Raw genomic sequence first — 23906 nt, forward strand, 5'->3', positions numbered from 1 at the left:
AAACAAATTGATTTAAATTATTATTATTTTTAATTATTTACTATAATTATTTATATACTTGACTTTTTAAATTTGTACATGCTTATATATTAGGTTGTAAAACATGATGATAAAATTATAATGTACAAATTAAGTTATTACATACTCGGAAGAGAGCTTAAATATAATATTGTACCCTTCGCAGGTAGTACTAAAGTAAATCCGAAAGAATTAGCCACCTGGGAGTTTACTGCAGGTCATTAAAATCGGAAGAGTTTACAATCACCCTATTCGTAGATCGCTACCGATAGGTATAGATCACACATTCAAGTACAACAATGGGTGCCAAGTTGAAATATATTATTAGGTACAGCACGACAATAATGTAATGATATAATGCTTTTACGAACGCCCGGCGAGACCCGTTGTCATCGTATGTGGTTCCCAAAGTGAGTATATAATAATAATAGTATAATCGTCGAGATCAGCGCAAAAGATTTCGTTTTTCTACTCGTCACGAAATGACGAAGATTAATGATTGACGCGCCAATATTATACGTAGGTACATATAGATGTATATGGGTTTCATTAATTATGACGTACGGCGGCGAACACGTTTATTAGACTAGCATTGTTATTGTATAGAACAATATACGCACAGCGAGTAGATATGAAAAAACATAAAAAAACCGTTGAAGACCGGTAGCCAGTAACAACGGGGTGCACAAAATATAATAATATATTATAATGTTTACGCGCGTGAACACGAAACGCTGGGACTTCGGTGTGGGTCGAGGGAATTTTTTTGATTATTGTAATTATTATATTATTATTATATTCGCGATTGTGGACTCAAAGGCAAACTATTATCGTATATTATTATACACAGATCTATCCATTTAAGCGTGCTTACACTCATTATTTCAAAAACCATTAACATTTTTTGAAAATATATTTTTTAACACTTTATACATTTTTTGAAGCAGCATACATTTTTAATTTCATGTTCCGAAGAAGAATAGAATATTTTTTTGGAGTATTTCAATACATGAAAATATAATTTTTAACGACTAGTTATTTAATTTGGTTGTACCTATAAGTACTTGATTCATAGATTAATAAATATTTAAAGTTTAGATGAGCTAGATTGCTGCAGTAGCACGACAGAACTTTGCAAAATGTTTGAACACTTCTCCTCAAAAACTGGGACTAGGATTTATATGCAATTGGCAGGGGCGGACTGGGGCAACATTTTGGCCCGGGAAATCTATATTTTGACCCGGCCCTTGCCATTTTTAGTCATCACAAAAATGTAAAAACTTAAATATACCAACGTTTTATTCATGAGGAATGCAGCCTCTACACATTTTCAATTTTCCCAGAAAACAACTTAAGATTTTTTTTTTTTTTCATTAATTGTTTATCAACTAAGAGGTTATTAGCCAGGGGTTTTTGGGACTGTTGGGTTCGGAACTCGTGTGAAACTTAAGATTTGTTAAACTAAACTTACCAAATAGTTTCAATATGTAATTTTAATTTTGTTTAATATTAATGAAGTACTTCACAAATAAATAATATATTGGTAAAAGTCATTTAATCATAACATAATAATATTTAATGCCTTATGTAAAAATATAAAATATTATGACACTTATATTGTAGTATATTAACTTTTATTAGTTATAACTAGAGTTAGGATGTTGATGACTTTTGCATTTTTTTTCCTTTTATTCTGTACAATGCTATCCTAGCTAAAAATTTGTTTCATGCTCCCTTGATGCAGAATATTCTAATTTTATTTTGCATTTTTTTGCATTTTTTGCATTTTCAGCTATAAATGCATTTTTTTGTTTTTTAACGTCATTTTTCAACATTTTTAAGTCATTTTTTCATCTTTTAGAGCATTTTTTACAAATTATAGATTTTAGGGCAAATGTTACACCCAAGTTTGGAAACAAATTTAATTTATTTAAAATCTAACTTTGGATTTGGACTATTAGTAAAAAATAATTTTAATATTATTATTGTGGGGTTTTTGTTGTGATTACATTTATCGCGTTCCGATAAGATTTACTCTTTGAGTGTTATATATTGAATTATTTAAATGCTTAATATATTTATAATTCATATTTTAAATTACTATTACACCCATTATTATACCCATATCTCTAATAAAAATTATTATTTATAAATAAGTTTTTTCACTTACTTAATTAGTATTTTAGATCATTTTTAAGGTCATTTTTTGAAGTTTTCAGAGCATTTTTGCACTTTTTTTAGGGTTTTTTTACATTTTTTTTAGGCAATTTTTGTGTGTTTGTTAGGTCATCAACATCCTAATTCTAGTCATAACTAGATTTAACTCATTTTTCCTTTGGAAATAAATTATATTCATATTGCATACCTATTATTTAAAAAAAATACTAGGGAAAAATAATAATTTTAGGTAATAGATAGGTATTTACATTTTTAATGCTTATTTGCGGTTGATCTTGATTGCAAAGATTTTCTTGCATTACTAAAATAATATATTATTCAAATTATTGATCATACGCAAACTCCTGATGGAGTATCAGCCGAACTAAAACCTAAAATCTATTTTTAAACACTAAATGTAAACAATTTTTCATACACGCGCGTAATGATAATATAAAAATATAAAATATTCATCATTTGAATTTATACCTATTGTCTATTTTATTTTAAGTAATAAGTAATGTAATAATAACAAATTATTTTTGAACAGCGGCCCACCGGGAAAGTTCCCGGTTTCCCGCCGGCCCAGTCCGCCCCTGGCAATTGGGCATGGGCATAGATATTTTTTTTTGAAAATGTCTGATTACTGTTTTGTTCATAATTTCCATACAAATCATGTCATGTTGAAGCAAATGGTGGTTATTTTATTTTGTATATTTCAACTATAAAACGTAAAATACATGTCTTGTGGTAGGTATATGTTTGTTTATTATTATTAAACCAAATATTCATATTTTACCATTATTATTGCACATAAATCCCTTAGCCTAACTTATAAATTATGATATAAGCTTTTAAAAATATCGTTTTGCGATGCTAACATCAAACATATTAAAAATAATGTTTCAAAAATGTTACAAATTTAAAAAATGATAACTAGTACGGATACTTGAATGAATCACCTTGTATCATACACGCTCAAAATATACCTATGTTTATTAAAAGCAACAAAAACAGGATGTATTGTAATCATAATAACGACAACAGCGACGATTATTCCTCTCTCGATTGCGGTCTGCGGGATTTGATCAATCTGAGAGGCTATATTATAATAAACATGATACGATTATTATTTATAATATCGTAGACCTGTTGTTATTATTACCACCTGACTGCCGAGCAGGGTACGTTCGTCCCGTACCCAACTTCCACACTTATACGTCCATTCATCTATATACACCACCCTCGCTGGTCGGACCAAATAGGTACATACGATGTTTGTAATTCGATACGTCAAAACATTGTTAGTGTATAATAATATTTCAGTAGCTGCTCAGTCTTTGGAAGTATCATTTTAGTACGCCATTGCTGCGTAGGAAATATTATAGTCAGTATACTTTTCTATAATTAAATATATATGAATAAAATATAATATTATTCAGTGCAGTAGACGGGGGGGGGGAAGCATTGGGGGGCACCCTGTGACCCCTCCCATTCATAAAATATTTCTAGTTGCAGTACTGATATTACTAAAACTAATTTCATCGATACATTTGACACAAATATAAGTTTTTGCTGTTCGTCCATAAATCATGGGAACAATATATATTCGTATGTTGAATAATATTTGTATTTCGAGTTGTCTGCGATTGCGAAATGTGTGTGAAATGTATATGGTATATGTTAAATAGTAAGCAAGCGTGCAACCAAAATGCGAAAAATAATTAATTCAAACTTGTTTGAAAAAATTCCTTTCTGGTTCTGACTAGACTAAACATTTATTATTTGTTTACGCGATAACTGCTAATATACAGAGCGATTGACCAAGAATGCTCCATCCTATTTTTCTCTAATAATTAATTTTTCAGATTCCCATTTTCGAGATTTTTGAGTTTAACTGTGGAAACTATACTTTCAAATTATTTGATTTATTTATATACCTTTAAAGAGAAGAACCTATGTGATGATGTAAGCTAATTTTTTCCAAATGAGAATCACACTTATTTTAGAAATTGTTAACCCGGCGACTTTTCAGCGAATGTTGATGTATGATGCGTCAAAATCGAAATTTTAACTATTGAGTACTGATATGAATTGTAAAAATCTTCTCAGTATAACTACAATATGTCATATTTTATATATTTTTTTAAAACCATTTTTAGGGACTGTAATTATCTCATAAATACTTACATATCTCTAACTCTGAAACTTTTCTTCGACTTTTGATTTAGATGAATTAAAATCTTTAACATTTAATCCATTTAATAATTTACAGTAGGTCCCCAAAAAGGTTGGTTCTCGTTTGAAAAAAATGAATTTGTATCGCACGTGGTATTACCCTTTAAAATATATAAAAATCTAAATAATTGAAAATATTATTCTTAAGCTACATAAAATAGACTTAAGTTAAGTATGTATTTAAAATGTCCAAAAATCATAGTAAAAATGGGGGTGAGCTAGCATACTTGGTAAATCACCCTGTACAGAGTATATTTAAAGCGTTTAGAGTTGTACCTGTTTCATCAGTGTACAATATATTTACGAGAGTGGTATTTAATTAATTCCTTATTATCATAATTGATATATTAATAATTTATATAATTTATATACAATGTATAATATATGTCATACGTACCTATACACTGAAATACAAATACTTAGCTGTTTTAATAAATTATATAACAAAAATATTGCGCAGTTATAATAATATAATATTATGTTTATATAGCCACCTGCTTTCCTATCGCATGCATTTGTACTACGAAGTATGGCAAATTGTGGGGGGGGGGCTTTGGGGGCTCAAACCCCACTAAAAAGTTAAGGAGTGAAACTCGATGCCTCCAAAACTATGTACTATGTACGTCTATACTACTATATCGTTCTATTTACTTGAATATATTGCCATATTGCAGGTATACCAGTATAGACTGTTAAAAAAGACGGAAAACAATAGAAATTAGGAACTTAACAATTATAAGTAGGTATAATATTTTATTATACAATTATATTTTATTAGGTACTTACGATGTATTAATTCACCTGTACAATGTATAAGTGTTTATTTTTTCATTTAAGTCACCTTCAACATTACATTATTATTGTATCGTAAAAATAAGTTAAAAAAATAAGGTCGCATCTTCAATACGAAATTATTTTAGACTAGTAGTAGTAGACTTAAGCTCCTTCTTCCCCCTTCAGATTTAAAACACTTTATAGTTACGCCTATGTGCACGACAATTCCATATACCTGTAGCTACTGTATACCTATTTATTATATCATATGGACCGAGAAAAGTGGAAAATCGTACGCGTACGCCACCTGTATAGGTGTATAAAAATATGATATAATATACCTATACAAGCGTGTTTATGTTATATTGTGTGTGGGAAATTAAACGCACTGTGTGTGAATATATCCTTTTCGGGCGTCTACGGAGTTCTCACGGTTTTCTTGAGAGCCAGCTGTTTATAAAAAGGACTCGGACCGCGAGGACCAGCTGCAGCGGCGAAAAGGTCCTGCGACGATGCGTAGTATAACCGTGTACGATGTGTGTGTGTATGTGTGAGTTGTTGTGTGTGTGTACACGTTTAAGCCGGGCTGCCTTATCAACCATTATCTTATCCTCACTCGTCGTCTCAGCTGCTGCTGCGTAGCCACCCCCACGCTGCATCCTTCCCGCATCCTGCACCCGAGGAGTACCGTAGAATAACGTCGACGCGTTTTAACACCCCGTAGACCCACTGCGCCCATTAAATCTGGTATACCCGAGGCCGTTTGTTCTTTTATACGCGTAAAAAAAAAATGAATGTATGTTCCATGTATATATATGTATATTGTATACATCGGTAGGTTGTAGGTAAGTATACCGATAAAATATTTCTACAAATGCTGAAACGACGACGTGCTGGTAGTATCTCGTTGAATATGTCTAAAATATACCTGTATTATGTAATATGAAGGTAGCACCTATATCAGATCAGCACGTTTAAATTTTCAATTTTTCTTCGGATCTATAGATTATATTAATATTTGTGTCAAATTTTCAGTGTAATTTGTTAGTTTTATTATCACGCAATCGTGTTAATTTCAAGGTTACTGCGTATATACTACGTGGCGGTGAATTTAAAAGACCGTTAATTAAGTTTTATTGATATCCACTACGTTGCAAAATGAAACGAAATTCCTCGAATTAATGTCACTTTAATTTTAATATCAGGCGTAGGTACTCGTGCAGTGTAAACGAATAATAATTGAAGAACAACCCGCGTCTAAATGTCGATGGTGTAATATATTGTATAAGTAGGTACTCTATTACCGCGTATAACTCCAAATATTTCGATTAAAGAACAAACTTCTTCAATTATAGCAACGGAAAAAAAATGTTGAAATAATCTACTCGTCAAAATCTATTTATGAGAATATTTAAATTTTAAAGTGCCTAAGTGGCTAAGTATATATTATGAGAAATAGATAAGTTTATATTAATATGAGTAATATGACCATTTGGAAGGGGAATTCAGCTTTTTGCTTTGACGATTTTAAATTGGGTAAGATTTATCCTGCAACTCCTCCAGGGACCATCGCAAGGGATGAATCCTCCCCCCCCCCCGGGCCCCTCATATTAAATTCCTGTCTACTGCAGTGCCTAAGATATTAAGTCACACATTGTCCTAATCACACGTATTGTATAAGGTATATTGATCAAAGATGACGGGTAATGACAATAATAGGTTCATTTATATAATTATTTTTGAGTGAAAAAATTCAATTTTATTTCAACAAATATACATTATTTATCCGACTGGTGTTATAATTTACCACAGATTTAAATAGGTACCTAAGTGTATTTAATTATTTACAATTTACGTTTTACAAATACCGTGGTTGTTGCAACTAGTGATGTGAAATTTCAGAAATTTAATATCCAAGAAATAAGGAGAAATGTCTAAAATGCATGTAAACATTTCATTTCATTTTTTAATAGTGCTTTTTCTACTTAAAAAGTGTAAAAATTAGAAATATTCATTGAATTTTAAGGTATATTTCATAACATTAAAAATATACTGTACACTGTATTTTATTAATTTAAATATTTTGTTTTTCAACATAATAAGTACGGAGGTAATAATAATATTTGATATATGAGTGGTAGTGTAGCATTCGCAGCATTGAAATTTTATCACAACAAAATTAATGTAAATAAAAACATTTTTCCAAGGGTCACACATTTCTTGAAGGGAAATTTCTTAATGGAAATGTCTTACTTACATCACTAGTTGCGGCTGATGTTTTTCTCTTCCTTGTTTTTAAACATGGTAATAAAAGGGGATGGTTTATCGTTTAAGAATGATGTGTTCAGTGTTCAATGTCATTGAGATGTGTCGTTTTACCCTTTAAACGCAGGGTCAGAGGTACAATTTACTTGTACAAATGTCCGAAACCAATAAATGTTTTAGGTCCATTTTGGGAATCATATAATGTATAATATAACGGCCGGAACGCGACACCTGATTTGTGTCGATAAATTCAAACGAAAAAATACCTTTACCGTAAGGGTGGCGTTTCGTGGAATTCAGTTGACATTGACTTTAACTCGCCAGCCACAACCGTCGTAACAATGGCTCGCCATATATTATGAGGGTAAAATGTATCGTACAATTGGCATTGTATATATTACCTGTTTGTGCCTAACATAAATGTATTGTGTATAATATAAGTGTGCACTGTGCACTTGAACCCGAGTTCCTGTTGCAGTTCTACGTTGTTTATTTTATTTTGATGCATTATTACTAGTATATTCAAAAATATAAACATAAAATTTAAAAACTATCGAGAAAATATTGTTTTTGAACTATGTAGGCACCGTGTATATGTATAATACTATGATTACACATAATTAACATTATATTATACTATACAGTATATGTATACATATGTACTCTCTATACCAAACAAATATTATTATACATTTTCATTCGTTAGGTTAGAGTGATTATGAATAAACAATAAATGAGTGTTCATATATGTATTGTAAATGTATAAATATTATTATAATCTATAAACTTAAAAACAAAATTAATTTTTAATATATTTAATCACTTGTTGACGTTCCAAACAATAACCTTTACAATCAACAATACAATTTTAATTCGTCATATAAATATTTTAGTAATGTATATAGTATTCCTAACTTCTAGTTTTAATAATTGCTAAAAAAAATGTAGGTATTAAGTACTAAGGAATCAATACGACGGTGTATTATAATGAATCATGATTAAAAGATGAATGTATTATATTATAGAGTTATTATATATTGAGAATTTAATGAGGATATTTGCCGAAGTGCTGTTACTATATGGTTATTCGACACATACCTGTGTCCCTTTTTATTCGTTTATCACTCATATTCGTATTGTACCACCAATGTATATGTTGAATGATTTAAAAATTTAAAAAATAAGGGTGTAATAGTCCGACTCTTCTTATTAGTTCACTGTATCTTATTAAATTATATATTTTCAGTTTGTTGTTCATTATTAATTTTTGCTTGTTTCTTATTAACTATTATGCATATTTTTTATGATAATATATTATGTACTTTCAATATATAAATAAGTAATAATAATATATCGGGATTAATTTCTTTCACTTGAAATCGATATTATTTACTTTATCGTATGATCGTATATTTATATATTATAGGTACAAATAAATTACGTAGTTAATGATGATTTGTGCAGACTAAAAGTGTGAAATTGGGGTCTGAAACAATAATAACTGACAAATTAGAAAATTGTACGATGTACTTGGCGGATAGTTATCGCTGTTGTACAGTATACAATAATATATAATTATATGTACACAAGGGACGATACTTTAAAATTTGAATAAGACATTTAAGATAGGTGGAGAAGATTATGAAAGACGTTTTGCTATTGCTTTGGGTTTTATTGTGTGAACAAACAAACGGCACTGGCGGTGACGTGAAATCAAAGACCCGCCTTAAGTTATATATTGACATACTATATCGTAGTGCGCTATTAAACAATATATACCTTAGAACTTAGATTAGAACCTAAGTCGAGGACTGTGCAACGTGTTTGGTTGTTCGTCGTGTATAATTTATATCATGATGGTATGATACTATTTTGATTTTGGACATTTATACTGGCCTGTATATTATAATCGTATAGGTTTAGTTGCTTTTTTTGAAGAAAGAATTCCAAATGAATGTTTTTTTTAATATGAATAGAAATAAATTCATTTTTTAAGAGTAAGATTAAAAAAGTAATAACTGCCTACTTTATTTAAATTATTATTTTTATAATCTGTGTTAATGGTGACTACTCGAGAAAAAATTATTTTAGTTTTATTTCGTATTATTTTTTATTCAAGACGTGTTTCTTCAGTCTTCGCTGCTTGCTATGATTTACTTTCTTTAAATAATATAATAATAAAAGGAGAATAAATTGTAACAATTAGCATGTGTTCGCAAGGAAACAGTCACTAAAAAATAATTTATCGCCCCTCTATCAACTAAAGTGCTGCAGATCAATACCGATTTTTAAAATATTATTCTTTGAAAACTCTCATGTGTGTGTTTAGAGATAATCGTGGACATTACAATGTCACAATTCTATTGACACTCATAATTTATAACATTAATTATAACCGTTTAAAGCGTATTATTTGCTACAACGAATTAAACTAAAGTAGATGCCTACGGCTTACCTAATAGTGGTTAGTTCATATGCATTTAGGATTAACACTGTATATTTATATTTCTAATCTACATATTATATTTGAAGTTAGAACAAAAATCTTTTATACATTTATACTCATATAATATTTTTTATATTATTATTTCTATGGTAAATTATTATTAATTTGTATTATTTTGGGAGACCTGAAAAGTAAACAAGTTCATTTTTAAATTCTTACGAGAACGAGTTATTTTTGAAAGCGTGAATGAAGGGTGGAAACTAGCAGTTTATTTAATTGAATATAAAATTGAGGAAGGAAACAAATTCTTTTTAAAAGAAACGTTAACAAAATAACAAAGCCTAGAATAATAATATATTGTATAAATGTTTATAGTTCTGAGAATTTCCACTAAGAAATGTTACTATAAAAGACAAGACTGTGTCAAATAGCTACCACACACATAAAATTCATTGGTTTTTACAACATATTTGATAATAACACACAAATAGAATATGCAGTCGAATTTATTCCCCTTGTTGAGGTTTTAAAAAAAACATTCCTTAAATATACCTTTCTGTAAGCTAATCTCATACCACGTTTAAATTTAATCCAATATTTGAAAACACACACCTAGTTTTTAAAAAATCTTAAAATATGCACTATAAGATTGCGTTAAAAAAAATTTCTTACAGTTTACAAAATTTTAAAATGAAAATGTATTAAACAATAGTGAATTATTTTTTTGAAGACACTTTAAAATACTTAGACACTAAAATTGTAGTAAACAATAAAATATATTTTGTTATCGCCTCTTCATAATTATTTGTATCCAAATATTAAAAATGTAAATATGAAAACGGTGGTCGACGTTAATTGCTATCTAGAGACAATTATAATATTATGCACATCAAACTACAATAATATCCTAGCTTTTATTACAATAATAGATATTGGTTAAAAAATAAACTGTGAAAAATGTTTCAAAAACTTGAATTTGTCTAAATGCTGCAAAAAAATGTCTTTAAAAATAGAATTAAAATATAATTTGGATACCTTAAAACACATTTTCTGCTTACTAGCTGGGCTTCGTTTTAAAACAGCAGAGAAAAAAGGGCATCGCTCCAAAATCTATGTTTTAATAATAATAATGATAAAGAGGTATCCTGCAAAATATTGGTCTACTATACTCCGTTCGACTAAACATTGAAACAGGGGCGTCGTTTCAACTTTTTTTTTTTGGTGCCAAAATGTTTTCAAATCATGACAAGACCACATAGGAACTTTTTTGTGCGACTCTCCCCTCCAGTCTAGTGGGGACAAAAACTGTAGAATATTTATGTATTTAATACATATAAATATATAATGTCACTTATATTTGTATGTAAATATCATAAATCTTAATTGTTTAACAATAATTAAATAGTAAATACTATTATACTTACAATATCAAAAAAACTACCCGTCAGAAATTTGATTTTTATAGATCGAAAAACTCCGAATGATATTTTGCTCTGAAATATGAAATTAAAAATGTATATTATTATTCAAAAGAGTGAAAAACTTAAACAATAATAAAGAAAATAAATAGTAAAAAGTACAAATTTTTTTCCCAAAAAAATGTTGTTTTTGTAACAACTTAAAATGATATAGTAGAAATACTTTCAAAAACTTCAGTGTTTTCTGATATAATGATAGTGTCTTACACGTAAAACTGATCACTCCGTATATTATATTTTTATTGTCTATCGATGCATATAGATTATAAAAATTCAAATAAGAAAATAATGAATATTATATTCGCTTTATTGCGAACGATTAATAATATTATTAAAATATAATATACTCCGATGTGTTCAAGCCAATCTTGACAACCTTATCGTTCCCGTTATTCAAATTAGCTGATATTTCCGTGCACGCCGCTCGACGCATGGATTTCCATATCCACGGTTGTGCATCCACACAGGTATACCTAATCCATTTCGTAACGAACTTTGCACTATTACCTGGTATACGTTCACATGGACTTTTATACTCCCTTGCAGTGTACGCGCGTAGACGTTGCGGTTGTTGGACAGCCGAAGTTTAATTATACATCACGTGATCGATAAAAAACAAACTCTATTACACAGTTAATATGTTTCGTGCGTGATACACGTGCGCATGTGATTTTAATATTTATTTATATTGTATCTTTTTCGTTTACTTTTATTCTTTTTTTTTTTTATCACCGAATTTTTAACATTTTTTTCTTCGGCAGAATAATATTATAATACTAATAATAATAAAAAAAAATACTTCGTGGTGTTAAACATTGGAATTCGTGCCTTATGACGTGATTGATTGCATATCTTGTATTATACACTATACCTATAGTATACATATAAAAAAAATATTGAATTATTATCGTGCGTAAGTACATTAAATACGTGTATTCGTAAATTATATATTTGTGCATAGTATAATATTGCACATTTCACACTTAATTATAGAAACAGACCACAATAACTTATTTCTGCATTTTTCAGACGTTCTTTTGTCTTAACTGCGCGTGTGCTGGCACGGTGGTGGTCTTCAAATTTGTATATATAATAATATATTGTTTTGTGTCAACGTTGTTGTCCATACGAAAATAAGTCTTTTATAAAAAATAAGCCTCTGCGACTTGGCCATCGGCTTACAATAATTTTTTTTTTTAACTCTTGTGGACACTCCCAACCTATGTCTTTTCGAAACGCCCGTGTAGTGGCGCTAACAAGATTAAACCGAAATTTAAAAAATCTAGAATAATGGTAATATAGAATACTCTTTCTGGTCGGATTTGTCGTGCTAAGTTCTATTACCTATATAACGTATAAGCTGTAGGGTTGCCAATCATCCTACATATTGGGCAAGGAGTTGTCATATATTCATATTATGTTGCATTCGTCCGACGAGACTAACTATATGGTGCGAAAATCCTACATTTCAGTGCATAGATTCTAGTTTAAGGTCTAAATAAGATATATACCTCTTTATGTTTAATTATCATACATCTTGAGTTTTATTAAGTGATATCTTATCACTTTTGTATTTTTTTATACCAGATTATTATAATATACACGATTTAAGATTTTGAATCGTGGGTGTTGTGGATTTTTTTATGATCATGTAAAATTTATAGATAACACTATAAATAATATGATTAAAAAACATTAATTTTCTTTGTGCTTGCACTTGACTGATGAAATTTCTAAGCCATTCAATACTTAGATGTATGAGAATGGTAGATATTATATAATACTAACACGTAACACATATTTTGTTAGAATTTCCTAATTTTTTTTCTATCATGTACATTGCAACTATAATAGTAATTTAAGACTTAATAGAGGTAGTATAAATCCAATATTTAAAGAATATGGAAAAATATTATGGTTTTATGAATTCATAATACTTTTAAATGTTGATTCTCATTTTTTTTATTACATGTTGTAGTACCTAATTTATATATTTTTAGTTATTATTTAATAACTTACATGGTATTTTATAATAATTTATATCCGACTAACTAGGTATAAGTTTAATTCTCTAAACTAAAAAACTGAAAAGCATAAATTCAAAGTGTAATCAGAGTGACATAATAAATGTAAAATATAAAACTGTTCTACAATTAATCGATTTTGTCAGTTAAAATATTTTATTAAACTATAATTGGGTATATTCATACATTATTTGTGACAAAAAATTATCTTACGTTATAATACAGTTTGAATGATGGCAACCCTAAATTATTATAATAACGTGCATCATACTTGTAAAGCTCTGTGTGTCCCATATATCTATATCGTGAAAAAGGTCCAGCAAGGATGTCAGACAGCACTACAATAATGTAAACAATATTGAATATAAAACACGTACTTATATAGAGCATTATAATATAAAATTGTACATCGTCACTTTTGGCCTTTGAGGACACGTCTTTGTACGGGACAAAATTGTTTAGGGTCGTGCAGGTTATATTCGAATCTGTTACCAATAATTAATAAATGGCTTAAATCCGACCAACACGAAAACTCTCCAAACAGCATTGTCGCGCAGGCCATCCAAGAAGTGACTGACGAGTAATGACTAAACTCGTGTAGGCTGTACCTAAGTGGCAAGGCTGTTCAGGTATACACTTCGCGAGCAATTCGAAAAAATATTAAAATTTTCGAATTTTTTTGTCGATGGCTAGATCACCATTTACATGGATGTTCAAGCCGAGTTTAGAAGATCGCAAGACACTCCTTCTCCTTTAAAAGCCAGATCATAGAATTGGCACTTGAAAAACGATTTTTTACGATTTTCTTAGTCTAAACTAACATTTTCGACATTTTTGTTGTGAACAAATGTAATTTACTAGTCCTGTTAACATTCTATCGTAGTTTTAAAATTCTTTCGGAAATCCTTTTACTGCAAATAAATAAAATAGAAATGGAAATGGCCAGCAAAAATCATGCTTATTAGGGACAGTATCATCTATAATATGTCAATCAATAATCGTAGAACTAGGCGATAGTGTCACGGCGTCGATATCAGGCAACTGATAGTACACCATTGCGATAGATCCATTTTTTCAGATAAGTTTTCCGCAAGATGGCCAAAAAAACAAAATCCAACTGTTTTAACATAAATACCTACAACAAACAGCACAATCTCCTGAGTGGTCACGATAATAGTCACAAAAAGTGTTTGAGATTGGTGGTGTGGGGTTGGGGGTGGGGCTGAAGCCCTATTAAACAATATTGAAAAAAATGTATTAAACGTTTGGGTGGAAGGGAGTGAGGATGTAACACCTTAAAACCTAACTCTTTTTACACCCATAGGAAGCGTAGTGTACATTTTCTTATGAATGATAAAAAGTAACGAAGTTCAAAAGATTCTGAATGACATCGATCAATAGTTATTAGTTATTTCTTATTTCTTAGAGCCTGTGCCAGAGATTACGGCTATTTATTTTTTCCTGCGAGAATTCACAGACATGCAGACTCAAAGTAGAGCTAATAAGATATCAGAAATTCAAAACAGATTTCGAACATCTATAAAACTACATATAATTTTATTTTTAGAAATTGTATACTATAATATTCTATTGATCAGAAGTTATTTTTTATAAATAGTCAATCATTGTTCACAATTAAATCGATTTTCACTAAAATATATTTTAATCCTGAGGTCATAAAATATTCAAAATTAGTACATTTATTTATTTGTCAACTATTTCAATATCACTTAAGTAATAAAATTAACAACAAAAAAAGATTAAAAAGAGTAACTATAATAATTTTGATCATAAAGTTTAAAATAGTTAAGATTTTTTTGGAGAGCTTTTAAAACATAAATTTGTCGAAACAGGTGTCTTCTGATTTGTCCGACCAGCACAACGTTTTGATGGGCTCACAATTTTTTTTCTAGAGCTGTCATCTCCAGAGACTAAATAATTTAAATACAAGTAACTGGTTAAGTATAGATATGATTAGACACAATTATTTGAGAGTTTAGACATTTACCGAGACTACTGGATCTTACTGGCGTACAATTCCTACGAACTGTTCTAGCTCGTTTAGTTGTTGATGTAGGTGTTTCTAAAATAAGAGATAAATTATTAAACAAGTATTTTGACAAAATATAATTTATCTTATTTACTTGGAGATGGTTTTGTAGGTGAATCATCGTGTTCAATTGTCGTTTCACTGCCAGTTTCTTCGTGGACAAAACTACTCTGTAAACATTTGATATTTGGACAAACAATTATTATATATTATATTATTAATTAAACAATCATAATACATTTTTACTTTTATTATAGGACAAATTTACCTCACTATGAGGACTCAATACAAAATCATCAATAGTTGACACATCTTCAGTCTTTTTCACTTTTGGAGAACTTTCAATTTTACTAACATCTATTTTTCGTTTCCGATCCTTTTCTTTGAATCCTTCGGCTCTTGTTTCTTCTAGTTGTCTCCTCTCTTCTTGTTTTTGACGATCTAAAGAAGTATTAATTAGTTATTTGAAATTTAAATAAAATTACTTCCTTATTCTTACATTTGCTTTCAATTTCATCATCATCTAAAAGTAACGAGACAACTTCTTTTGGTTTTAAGGTATCAGGTTTTAGATTGCCACCACTAATTACCATTCTTTGTATCTATTAACAATCATGGAAAAAAATTTGTTGGTAAAATTTTTTATCTAATTCATAAAAAAGTATTAACAGTAGTAATAATAAATATTAATAATTTTGCATACTTCACTTTTTTCTTTTGCTCTCTGTAGTATTCGTTCTTCAATAGAGTTCTGAGTTATAAGTCTATACACGGTAACCTAGAGTAACATAATATAACACATTTTATGTCATTATTATTATGACTTATGAGTTATTGTTATTATTTAGTTTAGACTTATGTATAAGGCTAACCTGTTTAGTTTGACCAAGCCTATGAGCTCGATCCATTGCTTGTTGATCAACAGTAGGATTCCAATCACTATCATAAAATATAACAGTATCTGCAGCAGTCAAATTTATTCCAAGTCCTCCGGCTCTTGTACTCAATAAAAATACGAAAATATCAGACCTTAATAGTGACAAAAAATTGTAATCAACATAATTATTAAAGTTTAAAATTTAATAGGTATTTTATACAGGGTGGAGTAAATAATTAGGATTTTTAAAATGGAAAAAAAAATGATAAAATAGTTTATACATTTTGTATTTTGCATTTGTATTTACCGATTTTGGAAGTCAGCAACCATGTCTCTTCTTTCGGATATTTTGGAAGAACCATCAAGTCTCATATACCTTAATTTTTTATACCACATATATTCCTATAAAGCACATTATCATGTATAAATAAAATAATAAACACAAATTAAATTCTCTAAATTACCTCTAAAATATCAATCATTCTTGTCATCTGTGAGTAAATTAGAACTCTGTGGTTTTCTTGTTTTAATTTTGTTAATAAACTGTCCAAAATTTTCAATTTCCCACAGTCAGTAACCAAACTTTGTTTATCTTAAAAGAAAAAATATTGATTAAAGTTATTGAGTTTAGAGGACTCCAATATTCATACACTACCTGGTATGCTAATGTTGGACCATCCTTTTTGAGGCTTTAAAGCATTTACCCCACCTACACTTTCACAAGACCATGGATTACGACTGAAACTTGAATCGCCATTAAATATTAAACTATAGCCTTTGGTAGAATCACAAGTTTCATGCCGTTGCCAGATATACGCAGCTGACCTACTACCAGGAACCCATAATTGACGTGCTTTTGTTGTTACTTTTGGACAATAAAAGTATATAAATGGAGGAAGTTGTGTTGGTTTACATTCATATATTTGTGATGGTCTAGGATTGTAGTTATTCAATGATATGTTATCAACATAAATGTTTTCCATTGTTATATTCATATCAGAATTTGCCTAAAAATATTAATTTTTTTGATTAAGCAATTAAATTAACTAAGAAGATGTATTGATTAATACTCGTTTAAGGCGATGTAATTTATGTTCCATTGTCTCATTCATGTGGTGATGCAAATGAGTTGTATGAGTAATAGTACACGTGCTTACAATCGGAGTTATAAATTTAAACAGCTCTGGTACACGTTGCTCAATAAATGGCCACAATATACTGTTTTTGTCCCAACAATTTTTTTCACAAATTAAGTTATCCTTTTTTTGTTGAATCAAAATATTAAGTATCCTGGAAACAAAGAAAATTATTAGCTAGTGGTTAACCAACTGAAAGATGCATTACCTGTAAAATAGTCCACCATTTGTTATTAGAAAAAGTTCAGTTGCTGACATTTTCAAAAGTCTACTAAAGCAAAACACGTTACATCTTTGTGATTTGTCTATAAACATAAATTGGCTCATGAACTTACATTATAACATATTAACATGAACATTTTATATATTTTGTTTAAATAAATTTAATATTTACCATTATTTTTAGGAAAACAGCTATGGTGGACTTGTTCAACATTATATATAAAAAATTTGTTGGCAAATAAATGTTGTTTACTTAAAAAGTTATATTTAACCGAGTTGTTAAAATAAATCATTTTAGGAACAATATATTCTGTAGGACAGAAAAAAAAAGGTGATCTAGCTTCTCGTCTTTCAAATAATTCTGGATGATTACAAACCTAGAAAAAAAATTGTAATTTTAACTGCTAGTGCTTTATTATCAAAACTATGAATACAAACTTTTCTGAATTGCATCACTAAGTTCATTAAATTTGATGTCACATTAGGAGAAGATTGATAAGAACCAGCTGAATGTAATAAATCTTCAATACGAATCTTTTTCCTTAAAGCTAAAAATAAGCCATTAAATAACAGTTTTTTCACTAATTGAATTAATAATTTTATTACCAGAATATAACATTTTTTGGCGAGAAGTAAGTGGACAGTACATCAAGATTTCAATTTTGTCAGACAACTCATTTTCAACGTCCTTTTTAATCCTACGCAACATGAATGGTTTTAAAATCAAATGCAGTCTAGATAAATGTTCTAAAACAAAATGTTTATGCATAAAAATCAATTATTATCAATTATTTTATCCTACAATAGCTTAATTTCAGAACATTTTAGTATAGCTGTTGAACGTTGAATATAATTGTAAATGAAGATTATGTTCTTACTTTCATCAATGCCTGTCTTGTTCTCTGCATGACTCTCAATATCTTTAGAAAACCATTCAGTGAATTCATCATGAGAATCAAACATTGTTGGCATAATAAAATGTAATAAGGCCCAAAGTTCAGCCATACTATTCTGTACTGGTGTACCAGTTAACAACAAACGATTACGGCATCTAAATGTTAATAATAGTTTCCAGCGGACGCTACGACAAAAATTATGTTTTTAATCATTATTCATAATTAATTTTCATTAAAAAAAAAACTTCAATACCTGTTAGTACTTTTGATAGCTTGGGCTTCATCAAGAACCAAATATTGCCATTTAATACGATTAAAATATTTAAAATCGCTCACAATCAATTGATAACTTGTTATAACCACATGAAAACTAGCTTCTTGTGTATGTAATCCTTTTTGGTCCCAGAATTGTCTTAAAATTTTTCTTTCCTACAGAGGTGAGATATTAAAAAGAATATCAGAAAGGTAATACAATAATTTGACTATAGATACTATTCATACAATTAATGTTTTGGTTATTTTTTTTTCCATATAATTTGTTAAAACTAGGGAGCGAATTTATACTTCAATGTGTATATTTATTAAATAGAAAAAATCTATTGAAATCTGATAAGAAAATATATATGATTTAAATCATTTTAATTAAAATTTTACTTCACATATTTTGAATTTTTTATGAATATGACGCAGTTTTTACGGAAATATCAAAAATATAATACAATTTATAAACGTATACTTATTTTTTAATTGTACTCCATCATCACCAAAAAAGGTTTATCCTCAGAGGTGAGATGGGCCATTTAAATATGTTATATATATTTACTTACTGAAAATTGTAATTTCTTGGCCAATAAATATTATTATTACTATTATTATTGTTTTTATATCATATTAGTAAAAAATACCTGTGGATTTCCCCAATATGGGACAACTTTAAAACTAGGAACAAATCTTGCTATTTCTTGCTGCCAATTGTGGAGTGTAGATGATGGAGATACAATTAAAAATGGACCCCACACACCTGTAATACCAAAATAATAATATAATGTTAAGTTTTTTTTTCTTAAAATAGTTAACTCACGATATGTTTCTGCAATATGACATAAAAATGCAATAGATTGTACAGTCTTTCCTAATCCCATTTCATCTGCTAATATTCCATTTATTCCCTATAATTAAAAAATTTGTATTTATTATTGTTAAATTTCAATAAAATAATTCGTAGGAAATAATAAAAAACAATTTTACTTGGTCATAAAGATTTGCAAGCCAATTCATTCCTTTTAGTTGATAATGTTTCAAACTTCCTTGAAATATTGTTGGCTGTGGTCTTTCTTCATTAGGAGGAGGCATATTTATTTTAAAGTTAGGATCATCAAATTCGTTAGATTGACGTTCATGAGCATCTAGTGCTTTTTGAGTATTTTGTAATGCCTTATCCTTATATATTTCACTAATTATGAATATAAATACAATTAAACTATTAATGATAAATTATAATCAAATTATAACAATTATTATATCATTGATAAGAAATTTAATAAGTGAAGTCTAAAATATTTTTCTACAAAATAATGTATTTTCTCATGATTACACAATCTAGTATATAATATTAATAAAAACATCATATTTTATTCAATCGACTTTAGTTAGTATAAGTAACTATAAGGTTAACCTGTTATAATTTTCAATATGCATCAATCTAGGTATTTTTTCTTCATCTAATTGATTTAGAATTCTAAGTTGTTCTTCAGCAGAACTTTGACCAAGCTTTTTTGACATAAAGTGTGCATACAACTCTGTTTGAGTGATTAAAAAATTTAATTTCCTTTGCTGACGTTTTACCTAAATTTATTTTATTTAACAAACACAATGTAATTATTAAAAAGGATAAGAGATAAATGTTAAATAAATCAAAATTATATTTACTTCCATTAGCTCTACATCCATTTTTCTTTGTTCTTCGGCTTCTTTTTCTTGTTTTTTACGAGTCTCACGTTCATTACGATCATATCTTTTCCAATATGTTAACATTTCACGTGTCAAACGTTTTGCACGCCATACATTTTCTTTCATATTTTTTTGACTCTATACATACAATTAAATGTTAATCCGAAAGAGTTAAATTACCTAAGACCCTAAATCATTAGGGTGGTAAAATTTAAAAATAAAAATTATATAATAAATTACTTGAATAGCTTTTTGGCGCAGATGCTTCATGCAAGACTGAGCAGTGCGACGACAAGTTATTAATATTTCTTTATGATTGTTATTTTTCATTCTATGTATCTATAAACATTTGAAAACAAATTATTTTTATTTCCTATAAAAATATAATCCCACTATCTTTTACTTTTCCCATTTCTTTTTTTGCCATATGTAACCATAACTTCTTTCTTTTCATAAATATAACTTGAGCTGTTTTTGCTTCTAAGAGCGCTTTTTTCTTTTCTAGTTTTAATGTTTTGGCTGTAGGGCTCAATGACCGTGTTTTTCTTTTAGCTAATTTTTTTTCGCTGTCAGAATTCTGTGAAAAAAAATTGAAATATTGTATACTCAGTTATTAATAAATTTATAAAACATACCTTATGTTTGTGTTTAACAGTAGTAGGTTTCACCTTTTGGATAGGTTTTTTTTCAGTTCTGGTTTGATATTTATCAAAGTTAGACAATAAACCAGAACTATAATACCGACACCGATTTTTCTGTAAAGAAAAATAATTAAGAACACAAAAACAATGCATGATACTATATTCTGACTAAAAAAATACTAGTAAAAACTTTAATAATAATTATTAACTTCATTAAAAATCATGACGTATTAGATCAACAGTTCAAATTTTGGCGTTTAACAATACCATCACTCATAAATATTAATTTAAGGTTGATATCAATGATCGGTTACAGGGCTACTCCTAGATGTGTTAGCCTCAAAACTCCACAATCTTCATTTTCTCCACAATTACACCTTTTTTAATGTCTAATACAGTTTGTCCAACACACTAGTCCCTTATTCTGCAGAACACTTTTCTGATAATAACACCTTTATTTTCTATTGCAAAACACAACCAATGACCTCACTATTTTGCTCTAATTTTAGATAATCATGTAATCTACATAAATAATTAACTCCTATATTCAGTAATCATCTATTGCATATGAGCTTGTGTAGTATATAAAAGTGATGACAATGAAGACCCAAAAATAGAAAATTTAATCTAAAAATAAATGAAAATTATTTTTGTGTCAAGTCCTAATATTAAATGCAAATTGATAATTTCATATTAATAAAAGTTTTCAATAAAAATATAAACCAACAAAGTAAATTGTATAAATTATTTGCATTATGTAATTTACATTTTTAGCAGAAAGAAATTGTTTTTGATATTTTTTTTTGTACAAGTGTAGTTGTAACATGATATGCAGATCTTCTTCTGTTACTACATCGTCAGGATCATCTGAATCATCGTTATCCAAGAGAAGGTTTTGTAGCCATAAACGGTCATCACCAACGTTTGATAAATTGTAATAACGAGAACGGTCAGCAGCAATTTCTAAAATTTACAACATATTAATTATTTAACTAATAAAAATGTATACTTAATATGTTCTACAATAGATTTATGTTTTACTAAATGAAAAAATCTGTGGGTTTTTTTTAAGAAATGTATGAGTATATTATTTTTTGACTTGGCAGTTGATAGGAGAGCAAATCTTTATATTTCGAGAGAATGAACCAGTGAATTTGTCCACTACCAGTACTATGCCATGTCATTAAAAAGTCTTTAATTGAAGAACAAACAGAGAACATACCTTCCGATGTTTCAAGATCACTAAAATCGCCATCTAAATCTGTATCACTTGAATCCTCTCTAAAAATACAAAATAAATAAGTTATTACTAGATATAAACATAATTGATTATGAGCTCTGACTATGTCATAAATAACAAAAGTAGTAACAAGAATACAATATAATACATACAACAATTCACCAAGTACAAACTAAACTATAAAAAAAAATACAGACTGAATAAAAATTACCCAAGAGGTGTTTTGAAAATGTTTTCCACATGGTTCAAATAAGGTTCAATATTTATAGCTTGTATTATTTGCTGATAATGTAGCGGTAAAGCTATTTCGTTATTATTCATCTCACCATTCATTATTAAAAATTATATTTAACAAATCGTTTAAAATTGTTCATTTAAATTACAGTCATGTTCGGTTAATTTATTAAAAATGAATTATATTTTAATGAAATCAAAAACTAAAAACTGAATTAAAACCGTACATCATAAAATAATTTCAAACTAAGTGTAATGTGTGAATATCGAAATTTCGGACTTACGAAGAAACTACTGCAGAATACAGGAGAAGACTAATCAGTAATCAGATTCATCAGTTATCAATATAACAATAATAAAAAATGTAAACAAAATGTTGATGAATAGAATCATGTTTAACCATGGTTAACATTATATTAACCATGATACCAAATTACTGATATTGTTAACAGGTTCAACAGTTGAATAAATCGAAATTATTTGCCATGCACTAATTATCTATTACATTGTTATTCTAATTCAAGGTACATCCACAGAATAGATTAAATCTATTTAATCTATTCTGTGGTACATCCATTTTGTTCAAATTCCTACAAATATAATCATATGGCCACTGTAAAAACTAAAAACACCACAGAATTGGCTAAAATCGACACATAAATGGTACGATAACCGATAGGAGTAGTATGTACAGACCGAATTCGTTAAAAATCTCTTATGTTAAGCCGATTTAAATTATTCAATTGGCTATACACAGTACACACAGGTATTATACTATTATCCAGGTAAATGACTAATTAGATGAGGTTGATTAGTTCAAATTATAATAAATTACCGTACTTATAGCCTACTATGAGTATTACATTTTTTTTTCAAATATTAATTAAACATCACACATTTTAAAGAACAAATAATAATTAAGTGTTAAATTTTTATTCCCTTAAAATAAATGTAGGTACCTCCCAATGTAGACGGGAACTTTCCTGTTTTACCGGACACCCTTTTATTGTTGTTTTAACGTATGTAATTAAGCATGGTAAAAACGATGGTGAAGTCGAAATTAGTTTCAAAGTTTTCACTAATTTAAATTTATAGAATTTGTAATTTGTATATACTGGTCATTCACTCCCTGAGCTTGTTTGGTCAAATAAATCAAACATTCTTTTGCCGTTATCATATCTTTATTTTTTTGAATGATATTTGACAAATGACAATAATATGCAGTTTCATATTTCGAAGCAGAACATTTTCTGGAGAACT

At 28.6% G+C, this 23906-nt stretch overlaps 2 protein-coding genes across 2 annotated transcripts in view; one reads left to right on the forward strand and one right to left on the reverse strand.

The window, feature by feature from the left end:
- Positions 1 to 23906, forward strand: part of LOC111042869 (NEDD4-binding protein 2) — a 39901-nt gene that overhangs the window by 5221 nt on the left and 10774 nt on the right. The gene's annotated exons all lie outside the window — the stretch shown is intronic.
- LOC111042868 (putative DNA helicase Ino80) lies at positions 15191 to 22745 on the reverse strand. The gene is made up of 28 exons (XM_022327576.1): positions 22624 to 22745; positions 22395 to 22453; positions 21939 to 22135; positions 21167 to 21286; positions 20935 to 21108; positions 20772 to 20870; positions 20511 to 20669; positions 20257 to 20426; positions 19830 to 20034; positions 19663 to 19750; positions 19487 to 19602; positions 18835 to 19010; positions 18564 to 18766; positions 18292 to 18432; positions 18124 to 18233; positions 17858 to 18062; positions 17672 to 17768; positions 17398 to 17617; positions 16983 to 17334; positions 16792 to 16919; positions 16635 to 16729; positions 16323 to 16479; positions 16154 to 16228; positions 15950 to 16052; positions 15719 to 15891; positions 15545 to 15620; positions 15409 to 15483; positions 15191 to 15331 (listed from the first exon to the last, which is right to left on the reverse strand). The coding sequence occupies exons 1-28, from the start codon at positions 22743 to 22745 to the stop codon at positions 15207 to 15209; spliced, it is 4020 nt and encodes a 1339-aa protein (XP_022183268.1). The 3' UTR covers positions 15191 to 15206.

This window comes from Myzus persicae, unplaced genomic scaffold, assembly GCF_001856785.1.
Source record: "Myzus persicae strain clone G006 unplaced genomic scaffold, MPER_G0061.0, whole genome shotgun sequence".
NCBI classification, from domain to species: domain Eukaryota; kingdom Metazoa; phylum Arthropoda; class Insecta; order Hemiptera; family Aphididae; genus Myzus; species Myzus persicae.

Bases quoted from the DNA above. Each gene is read 5' to 3' on its own strand.
- LOC111042868 (XM_022327576.1), bottom strand. From the start codon at position 22,745: ATGAATGGTGAGATGAATAATAACGAAATAGCTTTACCGCTACATTAT. The intron at 20,871-20,934 runs GTAAAAGATAGT...AAATGTTTATAG, and splicing joins CAAAAAAAGAAATGGGAAAA to ATACATAGAATGAAAAATAA. The intron at 15,621-15,718 runs GTAAATTTGTCC...AAATGTTTACAG, and splicing joins TATTGAGTCCTCATAGTGAG to AGTAGTTTTGTCCACGAAGA.